Below are 24,168 nucleotides of genomic sequence, written 5' to 3'. Positions count from 1 at the left end.
TCATAACCCATCATTTATACCTGTTAGTTCATAACCCATCATTTATACCTGTTAATTCATAACCCATCATTTATACCTGTTAATTCATAACCCATCATGTATACCTGTTAGTTCATAACCCATCATTTATACCTGTTAATTCATAACCAATCATTTATACCTGTTAATTCATAACCAATCATTTATACCTGTTAATTCAGGGGCAGTTCAGGCAGGCTGGCACTCTCCCTGACCTTACTTGGCAGGAACTAATGGAGATCCATAATAAACCCCAGGAAGAGTATCTGCTGCCTTGGCAGGAACTAATGGAGATCCATAATAAACCCCAGGAAGAGTAGCTGCTGCCTTGGCAGGAACTAATGGAGATCCATAATAAACCCCAGGAAGAGTAGCTGCTGCCTTGGCAGGAACTAATGGAGATCCATAATAAACCCCAGGAAGAGTAGCTGCTGCCTTGGCAGGAACTAATGGGGATCCATAATAAATACAAATACTTGTATCAATATATTTGTCTCTCTTTTCTCTCGGATTCGAAAATGCTAATTAGCATCAAAGTAGACGATATGCAAGACTACAAATCCCTGCAAGCTCCTGCATGTCATCTCAAGCCATACATCTTTCATGACACCGTTCACAGAATTGTCCATTGAAATAAATGTTGACAATTTAATAATTGCTACATAAAGGCCTGATTGGTGGAGTGCTGCAGAGATAGTTGTTCTTCTGGAAGGTTCTACAATCTCCACAGAGGAACTCTGGAGCTCTGTCAGAGTGAACATCGGGTTCTCTTTTACCTCCCTGACCAAGGCCCTTCTACCCCCATTTCTCAGTTTGGCCAGGCGGCCAGCACTAGGAAGAGTCTTGGTGGTTCCAAACTTCTTCGAGTCTCATAGCAAAGGGTCTGAATACTTAAATACATTTGCAAAAATGTCTAAAAACCTGTTTTGGGGTTGTCATTATGGGGTAGTGTGTGTAGATTGATGAGGGGAATAATTATTCAATTTTAGAATAAGGCTGTAATGTAACAAAATCTGGAAAAACTGAAGGGGTCTGAATACTTAATGAATGCACTGTATAACACTGGCAGAGTTTTCTACCACTGGCAGATTTTTCTACCATTGGCAGTTTTGTACACAGTCACGTGATACGTGGTATAGAAAAGTCCAATCTTAGGAGAGTACATGGGAGGCACTATACTGTGTGTCTGCAGGTGTCTATCTGGTCAAAACCACTGATACAGGTGCCCCTCCACCCTCTGGTTGGGATGGATCATGTCTACAGAGAAACCTAGATTCAAATACTTAGATTTGTGTGTATTGGGTTGTGAAATTGTTAGATATTACTTGTTAGATATTACTGCACTGTCGGAGCTAGAACCACAAGCATTTCACTACACCTGCAATAACATCTGCTAAACACGTGTATGTGACCAATAAAATGTGATTTGATTTCGATTTTCAATAAACGTCCTATTTATCAAAGGTGCTTTTGTCTGGGGTCAAAATGACTCCAAAGGATTTGAATTTGTTAAAAGTCCATATTGATACAGAAACACTAAACCATGATTTAGATTTAATAAGAACAAGTTGATTGACAAAGTCATGAAAAATTGGAGGAATTGAATAACCCACATTTGGGCTATGATCAAAGATATGCCTCTGGGGTCAAAATGATCCATGTCAGAAGTATGGTTCAATGAAAATATGTAGTGGGTGTAAAGTTTGTTTTAAACTCTCACTCATTAAACACGAATCAATCAACACATGCTTCTCTTTGAACGACTTTATATAATATTAAACTTTTATGAAATAAATGAAAAATAAACGTTTGGTTCCTCAACTGCGTTACCCACTCCAGTCAGCAGATGGCGATGTGCGTCTTTTAGGTTCAGGCGACGCTGCCAGTGTGACGTATAATCTAGTGGACGGGACGCTCCTTCAACAACAACAGCTAGTCAGACACCTCCGTAGCTTTCTATCAAACATAGCTACAACATTCACCCGCTTTACACTGTTTTGGTGTATATTAGTCGCTGTGTATTAAACACACTTCTGTCGTATGTACTTGTTAGCCCATTTAATTATATATTCACGTTGTTTGTCAGCTAGCTGGTTTGCTAAGTTAGCTTAGAACTAAGCTAGTCGCTAATGCTAGCTAGCTAACATCTCCGACCATGAGTTCACTAAGCTACTCTCCTCCTACTAAAGAAGAGGTCTGCTGGATGGAGAAAGAAGCTCTCGTTAAAGAGGAAGAGAAAGATGTTACAATACAAAAACAAGTAGAGACTGTTACCGTGAAAGAAGAAGAGAAAGACGTTACAGTGAAAGAAGAGGAAGACGCGTTCAGAGTGAAAGAGGAGGAGGATGTTACAATAAAAGAAGAGGAGGAAGAGAAAGAGGAGAGAGCAGTTTTTGGAGTGAAAGAGGAGGCGGGGGAGATGACTGTCACATTGAAAGAGGAGAAGGAGGAAGAAGAGGAGGTTGGAGATCTGTTTAACACCAGTAAGTACCGTCTCTGCAGTCGTTGAACCAATATGCAGTAAAGGGGTTCTACACTTTAATGTTGTTCTGTAGGAATGGCTGAAGCTACACTGTAACGTGTAGAACATCAAGAGTGGACCATCAACAAAACGTTAACAATTGATCAAATGCATCCAATGACAATGCCTGAAATACTGTAGTCCTCAATATCTCCTATTAGATTAGCCCAATATGTAGTCTTAAAGGGGCAATCAGCAGTTGTTACATCCATTTTGGGACTTATACATTAATGATATGTACCCATCTGTTTCTTTAAGAATTCACTTATAAATGCCTCATGAGCTTAGTTCAACTGTTGTACCCCATCAGAACCCAAAATATGAGCTTTTTTGACTCCAATGTTTATCAGTAAATATAAACAAACACTGTATATCCTAAAAACATGGTTAAAACTAGAATGTAGATATCATGGATCGTTGCATTTCTCCAGCACCATCCCTCAGCTTTTTACTGAAACGGGCAGGGAGTACGCTTTGTTATTGTTTCTACTGCTGATTGCTGCCCCCGTTACTCCTCAAGGTCCAATGACTGTATGTTATTTTCAGAGGTAGACTGGCTCTGGCAGCTAAAATAGTCAAATATTCCATCTAAATGTGAATTGATTCTCAACGGGCAGGGAGTACGCTTTGTTATTGTTTCTACCCCTGATTCTCTGCCCCGTTACTCCTCAAAATAATTTCACATAATACTTTCATATCACATAACAATTATTTCACACAATACTTTCATATCACATCAAAATAATTTAAAATACTTTAACATCAAAATAATTTCACACAATACTTTCATATCACATCTAAATAGGTAACCAGTCTGTATAGATAGATAGCTAAGTGAATTAATTATCATCAGCTGTCTAACTTCATATTAGCTAGCTATCTTGATGTATTTATCACTGTAAAAAAACAAACTCCAAATGCATTTGTAGGTAGCTAGCTAACAGCCATGGAGGAGGGTGAAAGGATAGCAGCCCCAACTGTCAGTGAGAGAGGAGGCTATTCTGGATAGGGCAGGTACTTTTGTGTAGTTCCTGTCCCTAGAAGTGAGGACGGAGATAATAGTAACATAATATTCAGTGTGGTGTAATTTGACTATAATGAAGTGTGTTTCTTGTGAGGTTTTCTGTCCTCAGATAAAGAGCGCTATGAAAGCCAGTCTACATATGAAGAGGTCCCAATGAAGAGCAGTGGTTCTCAGTCCTGGGGACTCAAAGAGGCACATTGTTGTTTTTGCCTCAGCACTGCACAGCTGATTCAAATGATCAACTCATCATCAAGCTTCAAGTGGTATTTATGTATTCATTTGTGATGTCATCCTTGATATGATCCTGTTATTGTCACATGCTACACATGTACATATGTGTGCCCATGCATCTATCAATCCAATGTTATCATGATTTGTTATCAGGGATATTATACTTTAGTAATCCACAATGACCTGGTGATGTAACAGTCTAATAATGACATTGTCTTCCATATTCCTACAGATACCTTGTAACTGGAGATTCCTTCAAAACGATTGCCTACAGTTACCGTGTAGGGCACTGCAAGGTTGGGTGACCAGGGTCATCTGGGACTGCCTCCTGGAGGAATTCAGGTGTGTGAAGGCTACCTGTGTCCTGCGTAACTTCATGAGGATGGACACGAGGACCAGGAGGGGATCTGCAGCTGGCCGCCGTGTCCCAGAGGAGAAGTCTACTGCTCTGCAGGATGTTTCAAGGATGGGGTCCAACAACGCAGCAAGAGAGGCAATCCGTGTGCAGGAGATCTTCACCTCCTACTTCTTCAAAGAGGGTGCTGTTCCCTGGCAACACCATAGACTACACTATGCACAACCAAAGTCTCTTCAAAGAGGTTGCTGTTCCCTAGCAACACCATAGACTACACTATGCACAACCAAAGGCTCTTTTAAGAGGGTGCTGTTCCCTGGCAACACCATAGACTACACTATGCTCAACCAAAGGCTCTTTTAAGAGGGTGCTGTTCCCTGGCAACACCATAGACTACACTATGCACAACCAAAGGCTCTTCAAAGAGGTTGCTGTTCCCTAGCAACACCATAGACTACACTATGCACAACCAAAGGCTCTTTTAAGAGCCATCCACATTGCAATAGGAGTATTCTTCCATTTACTTAGCTATGTCAACTGCAGTTATTCAATTCATAGTTTCTCTCCCTTTGATTTCTACTTCTCAGGTGAGGGTGCTGTTTAGGTAAGGGTGTGATGTCTGTGCCAAAACAAAACAGGCTGTTTTAAATCACCCATATTGAAAAAATGTAGAACAATTAGACACCCTATAACCCACACCTACACACTCATGTAACAATCTGATTGATGGATTGTGTTGTGCAGTAAGCAGGCTCAGGTGTATAACTGTGGCTCCTTCCACCTTCAACGAATAGGCAAGAGGGCCAACCATGGAGAATAGTAAGACAATTCATTTTTTCTATAACTACGCTATATTGTTTGTCCTTGTGTGTCCGTTCATGTTTTTCAGCATAAAGTACTCTGCAGCCACTTAGTGTGGTGTGGACACCAGGTGAGGCCACACACAGATTCCTGTTGAACACTGTCGCTTTAACTACCTTATTTTCTCAATAACAGTCTCTCTCCTTCACTTCATCCCTCTCTCCCCTTCTCCCTAAGTCCTCTAGGTTATATCAGCTGTGTCGGTGAACCCCTCCTGCATCTGAACTGGCTACATAGAGGGCACAGCATGATCAGAGGTGAGAGGTCACTTGGTCAGGTCAACAGGAAGTATTATTAAAGAGATGCTTTACATTGAAATACAGAGAGATGCAGTAGTCCCAGAGTTAATGATCCCAGGTCAGTTTATATTATACAGGAAGTATTATTAAAGAGATGCTTTACATTGAAATACAGAGAGATGCAGTAGTCCCAGAGTTAATGATCCCAGGTCAGTTTATATTATACAGAAAGTATTATTAAAGAGATGCTTTACATTGAAATACAGATAGATGCAGTAGTCCCAGAGTTAATGATCCCAGGTCAGTTTATATTATACAGGAAGTATTATTAAAGAGATGCAGTAGTCCCAGAGTTAATGATCCCAGGTCAGTTTTGCATTTCACCTCCTGATTGATGACTAACAATGTTAGAATATAAATAAAAACACAAGGCTTAAACATGGTCTCTCTCTCCATCTGTCTCTCGTCTGCAGATATGTTTTGATGTGAGAGGATGCCAACCCCCAGTCCCATCATCGCCACCTCACCTGCTTTTAAGATAACCTGTGGGCCGACTAGAGACACTGCTATGTAATTGTGATGAACTGAGAGAATATTTATGTAGCACTGTGATTCATTAATCATGTGCTGCCTTCCCTGCTCCTATGTGCTTACCTCTTTCCCTTTCTGTCTTTTACACCTCTTTCTCACCTCCTCTTTCTTCCTCTGTTTTTATAATGCACAACAGATGTGCATTGAAGTACAGATTGAACTTGTATTTATAACACTTGGATAATGAGCTTTTCAATAAAGCGTTTCACATTCTCTACTGGTTGAAATGAAGTGTAATGTGATGAAATACTCCACCTATCCTGTGTTTATCAGATCAATGCAGATGAAGGGCATTAGATGTTGAGATGAACCGGTGTTGGAGTATTTACATGATGCATAGGAAGTGTAGTGTTCTGTTTTTTAACATGATATTTCTGTATATATGAATTAACTAGTTAAATTCTGTTTCTAGTCTATTAGTTACAATGTGTAACCATTGATGTCTCAGGACCAAGATTGGTAAACACTGTTGAAGTGTATAATTGTAATACATACATGCAGACACAGCGTCATTCAAAAACTGGAATTTGATACTCCTGGTATTGGATATGACTGAAAAATCATCTCAAAGACATTCATTCCTAAACTGCACATTTATTTGCCAAGGTAGAGTACATGATCAGTGAATATATTACATGTACAGGTTACAATGTGGGGATCTCATGCATGGTAATAACTACATATACGACTTGCATCCTTGGCACAACATGATATTATATTCTACTCAATCCATAGGCTTCATTAATGTCATTCAGGCTGTTTTGAAGTTGATACAACTGGCTATGATAGCTGAGGTTCATAGCTAGGTTCTGAACTAATATGTATACCAAACGTTTGGGTCCATACACAGATCGGCTAGATAGCTAGCTACACATCCATGGGCATACAGGTATTTTAATCATCCACTGCACAATAAGCAAGAAAATAGCTAATTACGTGATTTCATCTATCTGCATAGCAAACATAAGCAAGGAAAGCTTACAAAATTGTACATTCAATTTGCAGTAAAATCTTCAGCTAGCTAGATTCTATACATCCACTGTTTCACAAAACGACAGTCTGGTTTGCTGGTTGTTTCAGGAGTCCCTAAAACAACCAGAATTACAATTTCATACTCATGTCACAACACCCATAAAGCTAGCCAGCTAGCTGGCTAATGTTAGCTAGTCAGCTAGCTGGCTAATGTTAGCTAGTCAGCTAGCTGGCTAAATCACGATTTTTGTAAATGAACTATTATTTTAAAAATGCATAATCGTTTGTCTCTACATGAACTAACATTCCTGTCAACTGTACATGTTTTTGCATGATTAGTTATGACTTTATAATCCCTTACATTTGCTTCCATCCTAGTATTTCTGTCCGCCATCTTTGATTCAGTTCAGTTCTGTGTAGGGGTTCCCCTCTTTCCTAGTATTTCTGTTCGCCATCTTTGATTCAGTTCAGTTCTGTGTAGGGGTACCCCTCTCTTCTAGTATTTCTGTTTGCCATCTTTGATTCAGTTCAGTTCTGTGTCGGGGTACCCCTCAATTCTAGTATTTCTGTCCGCCATCTTTGATTCAGTTCAGTTCTGTGTAGGGGTTCCCTCTCTTCTAGTATTTCTGTTCGCCATCTTTGATTCAGTTCTGTGTAGGCGTACCCCTCTCTCCTAGTATTTCTGTTCGCAATCTTTGATTCAGTTCAGTTCTACTATATCTTTGCTGAAGAAAGTCTAACAGTCACTAGTGCAGCAGCAGCCTCCCCCTGCCCGGTAAAAAGTTTAAGATGAGATGGAACGGTTGACAGAAAAAATATATTGACTGATATTGATTTATTTAGTGGGGGCTAATTAATATTTTAGTTCTAGCGACGCCCCTGATTCATACCCTTTAACTTTTTGTCTGAAAATAAAATATACGTTTTACTCAATTGTGTTACCCACTCCAGTCAGCATATAGCGGTCTGCGACTTTAAGGCAATGCTGCTACTGTGACGTATAATCTAGTGGACGGAACGCTTCTTTCAACAGCAGCAACAGACAATCAGACAGGCAGCCACCTCGGTAGCTTGCTAGACAAAATAGCCGAACCAATATAGCTCTTTAGACGCTTTAGTGTATATTAGCCACTGTGTTTTAAACCCTCTTCTGTCGTCTAGTTGGTTAGTTAACCGTTTTAATTTCATATTTACGGTGTTGTTGTTATTATTCCGTTAGCGGGCTGGTTAAGTTAGCATTAGCCTAGCTAGCTAACATCCCCGACCATGCGGTCACTAAGCTACTCCCCTGCTATAGAAGAAGCGGGTATCACAGTAAAACAAGAAGTAGAGGATGAGGCCGTTTCAGTGAAAGAAGGGGAAGACGCGTTCAGAGTGAAAGAGGAGGAGGATGTTACAGTAAAAGATGAGGAGGATGCAGTTTATGGAGTGAAAGAGGAGGAGGAAGAGATGACTGTTACATTGAAAACGGAGGAGGAGGAAGAAGAGGAGGAAACTGGATATCTGGTCCCGGTTTCCCAAACGCATCTTAAGGTGTCCGATGGTTCTAACGGTGAACTTAGCCATAAGATGGTTTTGAGAAACCGTTCCCTGATTAACACTAGTAAGTACTGTCTTAAATATAGAGGCACAAACTCTGCAGTTGTTGAACTGATGTTTGGTGTTAAACAAATGCCTCATGAGCTTAGTTCAACTGTTGTTCCCATCAGAACCCCAAATAAGCTGTTTAGAAACAATGTAAATCAACACTGTAAAGACTCAACATGGTTAAAACTATCATGTTGATATCATGGATGGTCAGTCCTTGCATCCATTGTTCTGTCTATGAATTTGAGAGTAGTTACATTTCTCCAACCCCATCATCATCTTATTAGCAAAACAGTGGTGGAATTACAGCTTTGTTATTGTTTCAACTGCAGATTGGTTGTTTGTTGTGTGGCTTTTTTAAAGAGACAACCTAGGATTTAAACAGAAACAAAATGGCTGCCCAGAGACTTGGTTTGGTGAACAGCTGAGGGATGGGGGAAGGAGAAATGTAACCACTCTCAAATTCATAGAGAAAGCTATTGTATCAACCGTAACCCAAAACCTGGGGACCCCGTCAAGAAGTTCGGTCATCTTGGTATAACAGTTATAAGGTGTTGACTTGACAGTTGCTGGACCCAGGTTTGAGTTCAGCTCAGGGCTGCCCCCTGAATTCACTACAGTATGAATACAAGGACTGGCCATCCATGAGGTCAAAATTATAGTTTAACCAGGTTTCTAGGCTATATATTATATTCTAGAATTGCCCGTGAAGATTTCCTGTGGGGGTCAAATTGTTAGAGCTGTTGATAAGTCATTGTATAATATTCAGCCAATGTATTTTCATGCCATTACATCAATATAGCCCAACCAGAAGAGAATAAACTCTTCCTGAACCAACTCCTGCTGTCCTTCATACATTCTGACGTTGCTGGTAATCGGCTACACAAGCAGTCGGCAACCTACATTTGGAGTGCAAATTTATCTGACCATTTCTACCGATCTGCGTGCTGGTTATGATTTTCATTTGCACATTTTACTGAAACAGTTTAATTTCATTGATAATAGTATCTCAAAATCATTCTGTGATTAATCTACATTCTATCTAAATGAAAATTATACAAATCTAAAAGTAACTTTTATTGCCATTGCCAACTATGTAAAAAAAATAGCCTACATGAAACCAACAAACAAAAACATTTGCATTCTGCATGTAGAAAATATCCCGATCTAAAAATAAATATCCTATAAATCGCATTGGCTGCACATGGCCGGTCAACAACAAAAATGAAACATTCTATCAACTATCAACTGGGTCCTCCAAAACTTGCAACATTGTATAAATATTCTGGGCCCTCAGTTTCCTGCGCCAGTGAGTTCTGGACAGACACAGCTGTCGTCTATTTGTGCAAAGGATAAGAAGTAATCAGGTATTTTATAACATTTCCACTGGATCAGAGCATTACATTTTTCCCTTTAATGCTGAGTGGTTATCGAAAGGGCGAGAGCTGGAAATAATTTACAAATACTTTGAGCAACTATTGTCATTCGTAATGGATTCTAATAAGACTTTCTTTACCTGCTGTTTGAGGTAAGGAAAAAATTAGTTGGAGAAGCTGAATAATTTTTTTGTTGAGAAGCTCCACAACTCATTAGTGGTGGTGCGTTAAGACAATCTGAAATACTATCAGACATCCCCAAATGGGCACATTTTATAGGCCTACATTTGTGCTCAGTCCAGGTTGACTAGTCCTACTTCTATATGTGTAATCAGGTGTGCGTCCTTACTCAACGCTGACAGGAGTGTTTCAAACAAAAGACAGTGAATAAATTGACCAAACTGACGCATCTTGCGGGGTCAGGTCTGGGTGGTCTGCCAGGGGTCGTTTCATTTAGTATCCGTTTGGGTCGGCTGGGGAATGATTGTATTTCCCCATAGTATGTTGTTCCGAAGTTGACCAACTGAAAGGGAGTGTAACTTTGATTATAATTACTCTTCCCATAAAACTTCTTAAGGACTGGGGGTGCTGTTTACACTTTTGGGGAAAATCGTATCCAATTTAAACGGCCTCGTACTCAATTCTTGCTCGTACAATATGCATATTATTATTAATATTGGATAGAAAACACTCTCTAGTTTCTAAAACAGTTCTAATTATTTCTCTAAGTGAAACAAAACTCTTTTTACAGCCCATTTCCTATCCGGAAGTGAGATTTCCAATAGCGAGGTCTCTCTTCAAGAGCTTGTCTATAAAAGGGCATGTCACTTATGACTGTAGAAACACGTCATACACCTTCCCCTGGGTGTCATGCGGAAGTGAGAGCAGAAATGACTTGATTATCTCGTTCTGGGATTGAATACAACCTCTTGGAGTGAGAGGTCCGCCATTATTTGTTTTTGGAAGGCGCGAAGTTGGACCTGGAATCGCCTCCTGGAAAACCGTCGTTATAGGTGAATATAATCTCCGGCTTCGATATTATTTGATACATGTCACAATATCATCCTAAAGTATGTTTTTTCAATATAGTTTAATTATATTATTGAAATTTATTCGGGACTTTAGACGTGATGCGTTGGAGGAATTTGTTCAAGAAGGAGAGGTTAGCGCCGCACGGCCAGTGTGCTTGCTAATTCAAGAGGGAAATAGTTTGTTCTGGATCCAAACAAAGACGCTTCTGAACAAAGGACCCCTTTACAACATTCTGATGGAAGATCAACAAAGATAAGGACCCAATTTTGGATGCTATTTCATATATCTGTCGAACTGTGCTATCGCTACCGATTGCATTGAATCAATGCTGTTGTGTGATAGCTATTGTAGTAAGCTAATATAACGATATATTGTGTTTTCGCTGTAAAGCACTTCAAAAATCGGAAATATTGGCTTAATTCACAAGATCTTTGTCTTTCATTTGCTATCCACCACATATTTCTCTGAAATGTTTTATGAGTAATTAGGTAGTTGACGTTGGTGTCTGTATTTACTCTGGCTACTCCCGTGCTATTTCTGACTGTAGCTATGATGGTAGCAGTAATGTAAAACTGATTTACAGCTCAAATATGCACATTTTTTTAACAAAACATAGATTTATTGTGTAACATGTTATAGGACTGTCATCTGAGGGCGTTGTTTCTAGGTTAGTTAGGTTGGTTCTAGTTTAGTCAGGTTGGCTTTGTGCATGCTACCTGCTGTGAAAAATGGTGCTGTGAAAAATGTCTGTCCTCTTTTGTATTTGGTGGTGAGCTAACATAAATATGCGTGGTGTTTTTGCTGTAATACATTTTAAAAATCGGACATGTTGGCTGGATTCACAAGATGTTTATCTTTCAAATGCTGTATTGGACTTGTAAATGTGTGAAAGTTAAATATTTCTAAAAAATATTTTTTTGAATTTCGCGCTCTGCCTTTTCAGTGGAATGTGGGAGGAGTTCCGCTAGCGGAACGCCAGTCCTAAACAGGTTTTAAGGAGGGAATCGAGGTTCAACACCTGTTTGTCCCCGCCCTTTCCTGGGTTGGTGAAGAGCGGCATTACATTTTAAGGAATAAATCCAAGCCTCACTCTCATCACCTGTGGACGGTGGTGCTTCCAGCGAGGCGTGGATTTAATAGTATGTTGTACCTAGTTTCCCTCCTTCAGGGAACAGTAGTTATCGTCATAACGTTACACTTGTCATATGATGAACTTCAACTTAAATACTGGATCTTGCTGTCGGACAGTTTTTTTGTATTCTGAAATGCAACTGTTTTCATGGGCACAGAAATACTAAATCATTTCAGAGTTTGCTAAATCCAATGGTTTTTAACTGAGTCATCTTGTAATCCAAGATGGCGTAGCATTAAGACCTGTTTGTTGTAAATGGTATGTATTTTTCGTCTTTTTTTGTATATATTGCAATATTTTCCATTTTTAAATTAAATATACCTTCCGGCAACCCGCCTCACCCAATATGATACGGATCAGCATTTTTTTTTTAGACCTTATAGCTAGAACCTCCATCAGAAGCTAACCAGCTAATTAGCTACTAGATATTTAGTCATTGTTAGCCACTGCTAGCGGCCTTTACCTTTTTAGATCAGACACCAGCCGCTTTTAGCCTGGATAACACCTGCCAGTCTGCACAGCGCGATATCAACCCTGAGCATATCGGACTGTTTTTCTCCACTACATCACCGTATTCCTGCCGTAAGCTCTGGACCTTTACACCAGATAATCGCAGCTGGCTAGCTGCTACCGAGTGGCCCAGCCCCGAAGCTAGCCTTGAGCCAGGCCCATCTCCCGGCCTGCTTAGTGGACCATATGATCACTAGGCTACACAGCTGATGCCTCCCAGACTCTTCACTAAGACGACTAGAAGCCACTACATCAACGGATTCCTGCCGTAAGCTCTGTACCTTTGCACCGGATTGGCTACAGTGGCTGACGCCCTTGTCCCGAAGCTAGCAGCAGTTAGCCTCGATCCAGGTGCATCTTCCGGCTAGCAAACAAATAACTCCAGCTACAATACCTATTTTGCCAATTGGCCTGGACCCTTTGTCGACACAGAGCCCCGCCGATCCATCACGACTGGTCTGCCGACTCAATTCCGTCAGATGTGCCCTCAACCGGCCTTTGCCAGACGTCGGTGACACCCTTGTCCCGAAGCTAGCACTAGTTAGCCTCGACCCAGGCGCGGCTCCCGGCTAGCATAGTAACGACTACCTAACGGCTTCCCTGGTTCATATATTGCTGTTCACTGGACCCTATGATCACTTGGCTACATAGCTGATGCCTGCTGGACTGTTCATTAATCACGGTACTCCATTTTGTTTATTTTGTTTCTGTTGGCCCCAGCCTCGAACTCAGGCCCTGTGTGTAGTTAACTGACCCTCTCAGCCCATTCATCGCCATTTTACGTGTTTTTGTTGTCTTAGCTGATTAACTGTTGTCTTACCCGTTGTTGTCTTAGCTAGCTTTCCCAATCAACACCTGTGATTGCTTTATGCCTCGCTTTATGTCTCTCTAATGTCAATATGCCTTGTATACTGTTGTTTAGGGTAGTTATCATTGTTTTGTTTTACTGCGTAGCCCCTAGTCCCACTCAACATGCCTCAGAGAACTCTTTTGTCCCACCTCCCACACATGGGTGACCTCACCTAGCATAACTGGTGCCTCCAGAGATGCAACCTCTTATCGTCACTCAGTGCCTAGGTTTACCTCTACTGTACCCACACTCTACCATACCCCTGTCTGTACATTATGCCTTGAATCTATCCTACCACACCCAGAAATCTGCTCCTTTTATTCTCTGTTCCCAAAGCACTAGACGACCAGTACTGATAGCCTTTAGCCGTACCCTCATCCTACTCCTCTGTTCCTCGGGTGATGTAGAGGTTAACCCAGGCCCTGTGTGTCCCCAGGCGCTCTCATCTGTTGACCTCTGTAACCATAAAAGCCTAGGTTTCATGCATGTTAACATCAGAAGCCTCCTCCCTAAGTTTGTTTTACTCACTGCTTTAGCACACTCCAACCTTGATGTCCTTGCCGTGTCTGAATCCTGGCTTTGGAAGGCCACCAAAAATTCAGAAATTTCCAGCCCCATCTACAACATTTTCCGTCAAGATAGAACTGCCAAAGGGGGAGGAGTTGCAATCTACTGCAGAGATGGCCTGCAAAGTTGTATCATGCTTTCCAGGTCTAAACCCAAACAGTTTGAGCTTCTAATTTTAAAAACGAATCTCTCCATAAATAAGTCTCTCACTGTTATAGACACCCCTCAGTTCCCAGCTGTGCTCTCGACACCATGTGTGAATTGATTGGCCCCATCTATCTTCAGTTTGTTCTGTTAGGTGACCTAAACTGGGATATGCTTAACCTCTCTAGGAGGTGTGGGACGCTACCGTCCCACCTGGCCAACATCCAGTGAAATTGCAGAGCGCCAAATTCAAAAACAGAAATACTCATTATAAAAATTCATAAAACATACAAGTGTTATACATCAGTTTAAAGATTAACAGTTACCAGCCAAGTAGAGGAGTTACACAAGTCAGAAATAGCGATAAAACTAATCACTTACCTTTGATGATATTCATATCGTTCCACTCACAAGACTCCCATTTACTCAATAAATGTTTGTTTTGTTCGATAAAGTCTCTCTTTATATCCAAAAACCTCAGTTTTGTTCAGTAATCCACAGGCTCAAAGGCAATCACAACATCCAGACGAAAAATCCGAATAGTATCAGTAAAGTTTGTAGAAACATGTCAAACGATGTTTATAATCAATCCTCAGGTTGTTTTTAGCCTAAATAATAGATAACATTTCAAAGGTAAACAAGAACGGCGCATTCTGGGACACTGAATGGTTCACTCATTCAGAGTGGTCTTACTCTCTCAATTTTCAGAATACAAGCCTGAAACAATTTTTAAAGACCGTTGACATCTAGTGGAAGCCATAGGAAGTGCAATTTGAGTCCTAAGTCAATGGAATCTGTATAGGCAGTCAATGGAAAACTACAAAAATATAAAAATCCCACTTCCTGGATGGATGTTTCTCAGGTTTTCGCCTGTCATATCAGTTCTGTTATACTCACAGACATTATTTTAACAGTTTTGAAAACTTTAGAGTGTTTTCTGTCCAAATCTACCAAGTTTACTTTGGGCACGCTTTTCATCCGGAGGTGAAAATAGCGCCCCCTACCCTAGTGAGGTTAACACCCCCGCCGTCCTACAATCCAAGCTAGATGCCCTCAATCTCACACAAATGATCAAGGAACCCACCAGGTACAACCCTAAATCCGTTAACATGGGCACCCTCATAGATATTATCCTGACCAACTTGCCCTCCAAATACACCTCTGCTGTTTTCAATCAGGATCTCAGCGATCATTGCCTGCATCCGTTATGGGTCCGCGGTCAAACGACCAGCCCTCATCACTGTCAAACGCTCCCTAAAACACTTGTGCAAGCATTTCTAATCGACCTGGCCCGGGTATCCTGGAAGGATATTGACCTCATCCTGTCAGTAGGGGATGCCTGGTTGTTTTTTAATTGTAATTCCCTCACCACCTTAAATAAGCATGCCCCTTAAAAATGTAGAACTAAGAACAGATATAGCCCTTGGTTCACTCCAGACCTGACTGCCCTCGACCAGCACAAAAACATCCTGTGGCGTACTGCACTAACATCGAATAGTCCCCGCGATATGCAACTTTTCAGAGAAGTCAGGAACCAATACACACAGTCAGTTAGGAAAGCAAAGGCTAGCTTTTTCAAACAGAAATTTGCATCCTGTAGCTCTAACTCCAAAAAGTTTTGGGACACTGTAAAGTCCATGGAGAACAAGATTCCTAAAGATTGGAAAGCTGCCACGGTCATCCCCCTCTTCAAAGGGGGTGACACTCTAGACCCAAACTATTACAGACCTATATCCATCCTGCCCTGCCGTTCTAAAGTCTTTGAAAGTCAAGTTAACAAACAGATCACTGACCATTTTGAATCCCACCGTACCTTCTCCGCTGTGCAATCCAGTTTCCGAGCTGGTCACGGGTGCACCTCAGCCACGCTCAAGGTACTAAACGATATCATAACCGCCATTGATAAAAGGCAGTACTGTGCAGCCGTCTTCATCGACCTGGCCAAGGCTTTCGACTCTGTCAATCACCGTATTCTTATCGGCAGACTCAATAGCCTTGGTTTCTAAAATGACCGACTCGCCTGGTTTACCAACTACGTCTCAGACAGAGTTCAGCGTGTCAAATCGGAGGACCTGTTGTCTGTACCTCTGGCAGTCTCTATGGGGGTACCACAGGGTTCAATTCTCGGACCGACTCCTTTCTCTGTAAATACCAACGATATTGCTCTTGCTGCGGGTGATTCCTTGATCCACCTCTACGCAGACGACACCATTCTGTATACATCTGGCCCTTCTTTGGACACTGTGTTAACAAACCTCCAAACGTGCTTCAATGCCATACAACACTCCATCCGTGGCCTCCAACTGCTCTTAAACGCTAGTAAAACTAAATGTATGCTCTTCAACCTATCGCTGCCTCCCCCCGTCCAGCATCACTACGATTCTGACTTAGAATATGTGGACAACTATAAATACCTATGTGTCTGGCTAGACTGTAAACTCTCCTTCCAGACTCACATTAAGCATCTCCAATACAAAATTAAATCTAGAATCGGCTTCCTATTTTGCAACAAAGCGTCCTTCACTCACGCTGCCAAACATACCCTCGTAAAACTGACTATTCTACCGATCCTTGACTTCGGTGATGTCATTTTCAAAATAGCCTCCAACACTCTACTCAGCAAACTGGATGCAGTCTATCACAGTGCCATTTGTTTTGTCACCAAACCCCATATACCACCCACCACTGCGACCTGTATGCTCTCGTCGGCTGGCCCTCACTACATATTCGTCGCCAAACCCACTGGCTCCAGGTCATCTATAAGTCTTTGCTAGGCCGCCTTAACTCAGCTCACTGGTCACCATAGCAACACCCACCCATAGTGCGCGCTCCAGGACGTTTATCTCACTGGTCATCCCCAAAGCCAACATCTACTTTGGCCGCCCTTCCTTACAGTTCTCTGCTGCCAATAACTGGAACGAATTGCAAAAATCGCTGAAGTAGGAGACATATGGGCAGCTGTACACAGCCCATCTGTAAATAGCCCATCTAACTACCTACCTTATCCCCATGTTTTTATTTACTTTTTTTGCTCTTTTGCACACCAGTAATTCTACTTGCACATCATCATCTACACATCTATCACTCCAGTGTTAATTTGCTAAATTGTAATTACTTTGCTACTATGGCCTATTTATTGCCTTACCTCCTTACTCCATTTGCGCACACTGTATATAGATTTTTCTATTGTGTTATTGACTGTACTTTTGTTTATCCCACGTGTAACTATGTTGTTTTTTTGTCGGTCTGCTTTGCTATATATATGAGAAATATACAAATAAAATCTTTACTTTATTGACAACACCCAAATGGATACTGTCATTAACGTGGTTCTTCAATAATTACTTATAATTCTTCAAACATATTAAACAGGACATTCAAACGAGCCTTACAATTATAATCCAAAGTAGTGTGAAATGCACTCATAATCAACCTGGAAATAGAGGTTACTCCCCTGAGTTTTCCCCCATTCACATTCAGAATACATTGTGAAAAACTAAAAGCTTTGCTCACCATTTTTGCTCCAGGCAGATATACTACATCCATAACTTGTGGTTTCCTCATTAGCAGATATACTACATCCATTACTATCGGTTTCCTCATTAGCAGGGAGGTGTTTCTGCAATCAAATTGTGTGCGCATCGCCCTCCTGCCGCAATTTTAGCAAACACAGAAAGGGGCCTATATTGGAGACCAAAAGTCATCTGACACACTGCTTATAGTTTCAACAACATGAATAACTTATTTCTAGTCTACAATCATCGATCTTACTACTAAAATATGACTATTCTTGCTCATTTTAAGACAATATTTAAATAATTTTTACATTCATTACAGACATCAATTGTTGTACAACATCATGGCTACGCTGTTGGCATCACCTTTTTACAGTGGATTTCCACTGTTGTGGGCCTTTAATCATCTGACTTTGTTGTTCACACAGGAGAGATACGGGACAGTCGTGGATCCTCTGGGGAGCCTCAACAACCTCATGATGCTGACGAGGCAGAGAAGAGTCTCTCCAGATCAGAACGCCTCAATAAACACCTGCAGAGATCCACAGGGAAGAGAACTCACTGCTGCTCTGACTGTGGGAAGAGATTCACCTCATCAGGCATTAAAATTCATCAAAGGATCCACACAGGAGAGAAACATTATAGCTGTGATCAATGTGGGAAGAGTTTTACTACATTTGACTCTCTGACAGTACACCAGAAAATACACACAGGAGAGAAACCTTATAGCTGTGATCAATGTGGGAAGAGTTTTACTACATTTGACTCTCTGACAGTACATCAGAAAATACACACAGGAAAGAAACCTTATAGCTGTGTTCAATGTGGGATGAGTTTTAAAGCATCTAGCAATCTGACTACACACCAGAGAACACACACAGGAGAGAAACCTTATAGCTGTGATCAATGTGGGAAGAGTTTTACTACATTTGACTCTCTGACAGTACACCAGAAAATACACACAGGAGAGAAACCTTATAGCTGTGTTCAATGTGGGAAGAGTTTTACTGCATCTAGCACTCTGACTACACACCAGAGAACACACACAGGACAGAAACCTTATAGCTGTGATCAATGTGGGAAGAGTTTTACTACATCTAGCTGTCTGACAGTACACCAGAGACTACACACAGGAGAGAAACCTTATAGCTGTGTTCAATGTGGGAAGAGTTTTACTGCATCTGGCAATCTGACTACACACCAGAGAACACACACAGGAGAGAATCCTTATAGCTGTGATCAATGTGGGAAGAGTTTTGTTACATCTAGAAATCTGACTATACACCAGAGAACACACTCAGGAGAGAAACTATATATATGTGATGAATGTGGGAAGAGTTTTACTACATCTGGCAATCTGACTACACACCAGAGAACACACACAGGAGAGAAACCTTATAGCTGTGGTCAATGTGGGAAGAGTTTTTGTCAATCTGGTGATCTGACAGTGCACCAGAGAACACACACAGGGGAGAAACCTTATAGCTGTGTTCAATGTGGGAAGAGTTTTACTGCATCTAGCAATCTGACTATACACCAGAGAACACACACATTAGAGAAACCTTATAGCTGTGGTCAATGTGGGAAGAGTTTTTGTCAATCTAGTAGACTGACAGTGCACCAGAGAACACACACAGGGGAGAAACCTTATAGCTGTAATCATTGCGGGAAGAGTTTTGTTACATCTAGCTATCTGACTATACACCAGAGAACACACACAGGAGAGAAACCTTATAGCTGTAATCAATGTGTGAAGAGTTTTGTTACATCTGGGCAGCTGAATGTACACCAGAGAACACACACATAATATAAATCTTATAGCTGTGATCAATGTGGGAAGAGTTTTACTCAGTCAAACAACACCAGAGAACACACACAGGAGAGAAATCTCTTAGCTGTGACCAGAGGTAATCTGATAAAAGATCTCTGACTAAACATCAGAAAATACATTAAGCAGTTGTTTCGTGATATCAATTAATTAATTTAACATTGTAGTAGGAGTATTTTAATGATGTCACAATGTAGAATGTTTTAACATTGTAGTAGGAGTATTTTAATGATGTCACAATGTAGAATGTTTTAACATTGTAGTAGGAGTATTTTAATGATGTCACAATGTAGAACCCTAAACGTTTGTCCCCTGTTCTATTGATTTCTACATGATATGGATAATAGCCTCAGGGGGAAAATCCAGGCTCTGAATTGGAAGAGTACTATTTATGAGATTTAGTAAGGACACATTATTCCCAGATTCCGTGTGGTTTTTGAGCTGTTAGTTTTAACAGGACGTGCAACCTCATCTCCCTCCTGTTGCACAAATGATTTTAGCATGAAATTGATTAGTTATGACAAATAAGTGTTGCGTTCCTTTGTTTAGCGACCCCTACATTTAAATGCATTCCAACATCACATTCAACCTGATTTCCCCCCTAATTGATATCAGTGATTTATTGCTACTTGTCAAAACAACTTTTCTGGAAATATGATTATTGTGGCAGATGTTTGTGTAAATAGCACATGTTATGTTTAGGTTTTCAATTTATCCCAAACTGTTTCTGCATATTGGTTATTGATTTGGACACGTTAAAACTGTGTTTTGACATTGAGGCTATCCCACCTAGCACAATGTAATTGAAAAGATGTTGAAAATAAGACTATGCAATCAAAAAAAAATGTATATATTTTTTTATTATACCATGCCTTACCATTAAGTTAATTATTGACAATACATATTAACAAAGGGGTGTCCATTTGGTTTTGATCATTCATATTTACAATTCATGTAACTTTTAGTAATCATAATTATTTATGCAATCAACTGACAATTTACGGGTATAATTATATTGACATTGTTGCCCTTCTTTTAGAATAGCAGGGTTAATTCTCAGATGTGCCAAACCAAATGTACTAGAGCATGACATTGGGGACTGGGGCCCGATCCAACAACATGCCTATCGAGTGAACCCTGAAAAGAGAGAGAAGCTCCGCAGTGAGGTGGAAAGTTACTACGGATATTGCAGGAGTTTCCTCTTGAAATCAGACAAGTCTGTTGTAAGGACAACTTGGTTGCTGATTGTCTCAAGAGTTAAAAAGATTTGTGTTTTGCGTTTAGCCAGTGCGTTGCCATGGATCACAATTTATTTTGACTGCACGTTTTTCCGTATTGGAGATGAGTTTTGTTTGGGCTCATGAAGCATTGTAGTTGATAATGTGAAATGGAAATTGTTTTCTGTTGTCCAACAAAAATATAGGATAAATTTTTTCTCTTAAGGTGTTACAGTCTTTGGTTTTTCCATTTATGTTTTGAGGTTGGATTTCAGCACGTATAGCTCATTAGCATGTAGGACGCACTGATTGGTGTCACCTCGTTAGTCAGTATGTGTTACACCTGTGCTGGCTTGTCCATCTCGTTAGTGGGAAGGTGTTTCACCTGAGCTGGTCCAGGTTCTATTTAAGAGTGTCTGGCCCAGTGCTCCAGTTGTCTTGATAGATGTGGAGAGTCAACACCTTTAGTTGCTCCACCTTTTTGGTTTGCTTCCTGTCTTTAAGTTTGGTGTGGGTTTTTCTTTTGTTTGCCTCTTCTTGGGCAGATTTAGTGGGTCTCATGGTTGGTGTCTTTTAGCTCCAAGTTGTTGTTACTAGTCAACTTTCAGTGGACACCCCATAGTGACTTTCAGAGCCCATCCTAAAAAACAAGCTTATATTTTTGGATTGGATATTTTAATATTTTAATCAATGGCATTTCCTTAGGATGCTCATTAGTCTTTAAGTTGGTATTATTGTTTTTTATCCTCTTATGTTTGTGTACTAAATATTCCTGTTTATTTTCATTGTTTTCTCCTGAGAAGCCATTGTGTTGCATGTCTGAAATGTGCTGTATAAATAAAGCTTGATTTGATTTCAACAAATGAATCCAATGACTGACCAATCAACAGACTGATGGTCCATCTTAGTATGAAAAACAGTATCACTTTTCCAGCCTGCTGAAGGCGTGGTGGAGTGGTAAACACTACCCCCGGCTCTAACAGGGGCTTGAGGTGGTCTCCCACAGCTCTGCTGGTGGAGTGGTAAACACTACCCCCGGCTCTACCAGGGGCTGGAGGTGGTCTCCCACAGCTCTGCTGGTAGAGTGGTAAACACCACCCCCGGCTCTACCAGGGGCTGGAGGTGTTCTCCCACAGCTCTGATGGTGGAGTGGTCATGTTCTGTGGCCTTGCCGTTCCATTTCTTGACTGCCCCTGCAACACAGAAATTAACATATTTAGTCATATTATATAAAACACTCAAAGCAATGGATATGGAGCATCTACAGCCTGTTACACCTGGCACCTAAATGTGACTTCTGTCATCTGATCACTCCAAGCTGCATTAGGTTCAGATCTACCAGGATGGGCCTTTGACATAGTCTGGATGCAGTCAGGCCACTGAATATAAATAAGCAATGTAGAGAGAGTAAATGTAAAGAGATGGGGTGTTTCCAACAGTTATATCTAACTAAATGTTTGTGTTCATAGCTCCAACAGTGCAGTAATATCTAACCAAATACTTGTGTTTCTAGTTCTGACAGTGCAGTAATATCTAACTAAATGTTTGTGTTCATAGCTCCAACAGTGCAGTAATATCTAACCAAATACTTGTGTTTCTAGTTCTGACAGTGCAGTAATATCTAACTAAATGCTTGTGTTCATAGCTCCAACAGTGCTGTAGTATCCAACTTAATGCTTGTGTTCCTAGCTCCAACAGTGCTGTAGTATCTAAATTAATGCTTGTGTTTCTAGCTCCAACAGTGCAGTAAAAGCTAACTTAATGCTTGTGTTCCTAGCTCCAACAGTGCAGTAATATCTAACCAAATACTTGTGTTTCTAGTTCTGACAGTGCAGTAATATCTAACTAAATGCTTGTGTTCATAGCTCCAACAGTGCAGTAATATCTAACCAAATACTTGTGTTCCTAGCTCCAACAGTGCTGTAATATCTAACTAAATGCTTGTGTTCATAGCTCCAACAGTGCTGTAGTATCTAACTTAATGCTTGTGTTCCTAGCTCCAACAGTGCAGTAGTATCTAAATTAATGCTTGTGTTTCTAGCTCCAACAGTGCAGTAAAAGCTAACTTAATGCTTGTGTTCCTAGCTCCAACAGTGCAGTAATATCTAAATTAATGCTTGTGTTTCTAGCTCCAACAGTGCAGTAATATCTAACTCAATGCTTGTGTTCCTAGCTCACAACAAATACCTAATACACACAAATCTAAGTAAAGGAATAAGAATATATAAAAATATAGACGAGTGATGTCAGAGGGGCATAGACTAAGATACAGTAGAATAGGATAGAATACAGTATATACATATGAGATGAGTAATGCATAGACTAAGATACAGTAGAATAGGATAGAATACAGTATATACATATGAGATGAGTAATACATAGACAGATACATTAGAATAGGATAGAATACAGTATATACATATGAGATGAGTAATGCATAGACTAAGATACAGTAGAATAGGATAGAATACAGTATATACATATGAGATGAGTAATACATAGACTAAGATACAGTAGAATAGGATAGAATACAGTATATACATATGAGATGAGTAATACATAGACTAAGATACAGTAGAATAGGATAGAATACAGTATATACATATGAGATGAGTAATGCATAGACTAAGATACAGTAGAATAGGATAGAATACAGTATATACATATGAGATGAGTAATACATAGACTAAGATACAGTAGAATAGGATAGAATACAGTATATACATATGAGATGAGTAATACATAGACTAAGATACAGTAGAATAGGATAGAGTACAGTATATACATATGAGATGAGTAATACATAGACTAAGATACAGTAGAATAGGATAGAATACAGTATATACATATGAGATGAGTAATACATAGACTAAGATACAGTAGAATAGGATAGAGTACAGTATATACATATGAGATGAGTAATACATAGACTAAGATACAGTAGAATAGGATAGAATACAGTATATACATATGAGATGAGTAATACATAGACTAAGATACAGTAGAATAGGATAGAATACAGTATATACATATGAGATGAGTAATGCATAGACTAAGATACAGTAGAATAGGATAGAATACAGTATATACATATGAGATGAGTAATACATAGACTAAGATACAGTAGAATAGGATAGAATACAGTATATACATATGAGATGAGTAATACATAGACTAAGATACAGTAGAATAGGATAGAGTACAGTATATACATATGAGATGAGTAATACATAGACTAAGATACAGTAGAATAGGATAGAATACAGTATATACATATGAGATGAGTAATACATAGACTAAGATACAGTAGAATAGGATAGAATACAGTATATACATATGAGATGAGTAATACATAGACTAAGATACAGTAGAATAGGATAGAGTACAGTATATACATATGAGATGAGTAATACATAGACTAAGATACAGTAGAATAGGATAGAATACAGTATATACATATGAGATGAGTAATACATAGACTAAGATACAGTAGAATAGGATAGAATACAGTATATGAGATGAGTAATACATAGACTAAGATACAGTAGAATAGGATAGAATACAGTATATACATATGAGATGAGTAATGCCAGATATG

General features: G+C 40.0%; 1 protein-coding gene across 7 annotated transcripts; it reads left to right on the top strand.

The window, feature by feature from the left end:
• Positions 1-1,895: 1,895 nt before the first annotated feature.
• On the top strand, positions 1,896-21,427 carry LOC129849235 (zinc finger protein 883-like). 7 transcript variants are annotated; one of them, XM_055916177.1, is made up of 6 exons: positions 1,896-2,501; positions 3,658-3,826; positions 4,027-4,968; positions 5,196-5,267; positions 5,723-8,415; positions 17,954-21,427. In XM_055916177.1, exons 5-6 carry the CDS (start codon positions 8,079-8,081, stop codon positions 19,330-19,332), a joined length of 1,716 nt encoding a protein of 571 aa, XP_055772152.1. In that variant the 5' UTR covers positions 1,896-2,501; positions 3,658-3,826; positions 4,027-4,968; positions 5,196-5,267; positions 5,723-8,078; the 3' UTR covers positions 19,333-21,427. The 7 variants fall into 7 exon arrangements, with proteins under 7 accessions (XP_055772152.1, XP_055772150.1, XP_055772151.1 ...); XM_055916175.1 differs by having other exon boundaries at positions 5,188-5,267; XM_055916176.1 differs by having other exon boundaries at positions 3,469-3,826; positions 5,188-5,267.
• The last annotated feature ends 2,741 nt before the right edge of the window (positions 21,428-24,168 follow it).

The sequence above is a fragment of the Salvelinus fontinalis genome, unplaced genomic scaffold, assembly GCF_029448725.1.
Source record: "Salvelinus fontinalis isolate EN_2023a unplaced genomic scaffold, ASM2944872v1 scaffold_1402, whole genome shotgun sequence".
NCBI classification, from domain to species: Eukaryota; Metazoa; Chordata; class Actinopteri; order Salmoniformes; family Salmonidae; genus Salvelinus; species Salvelinus fontinalis.
This window is presented reverse-complemented; position numbering and strand designations above follow the sequence as displayed.

Coding starts and splice junctions, on each gene's coding strand:
- LOC129849235 (XM_055916177.1), top strand. CDS start 8,079: ATGCGGTCACTAAGCTACTCCCCTGCTATAGAAGAAGCGGGTATCACA. Junction 8,416..17,953: donor CCGTTCCCTGATTAACACTA/GTAAGTACTGTC, acceptor TTGTTCACACAG/GAGAGATACGGGACAGTCGT.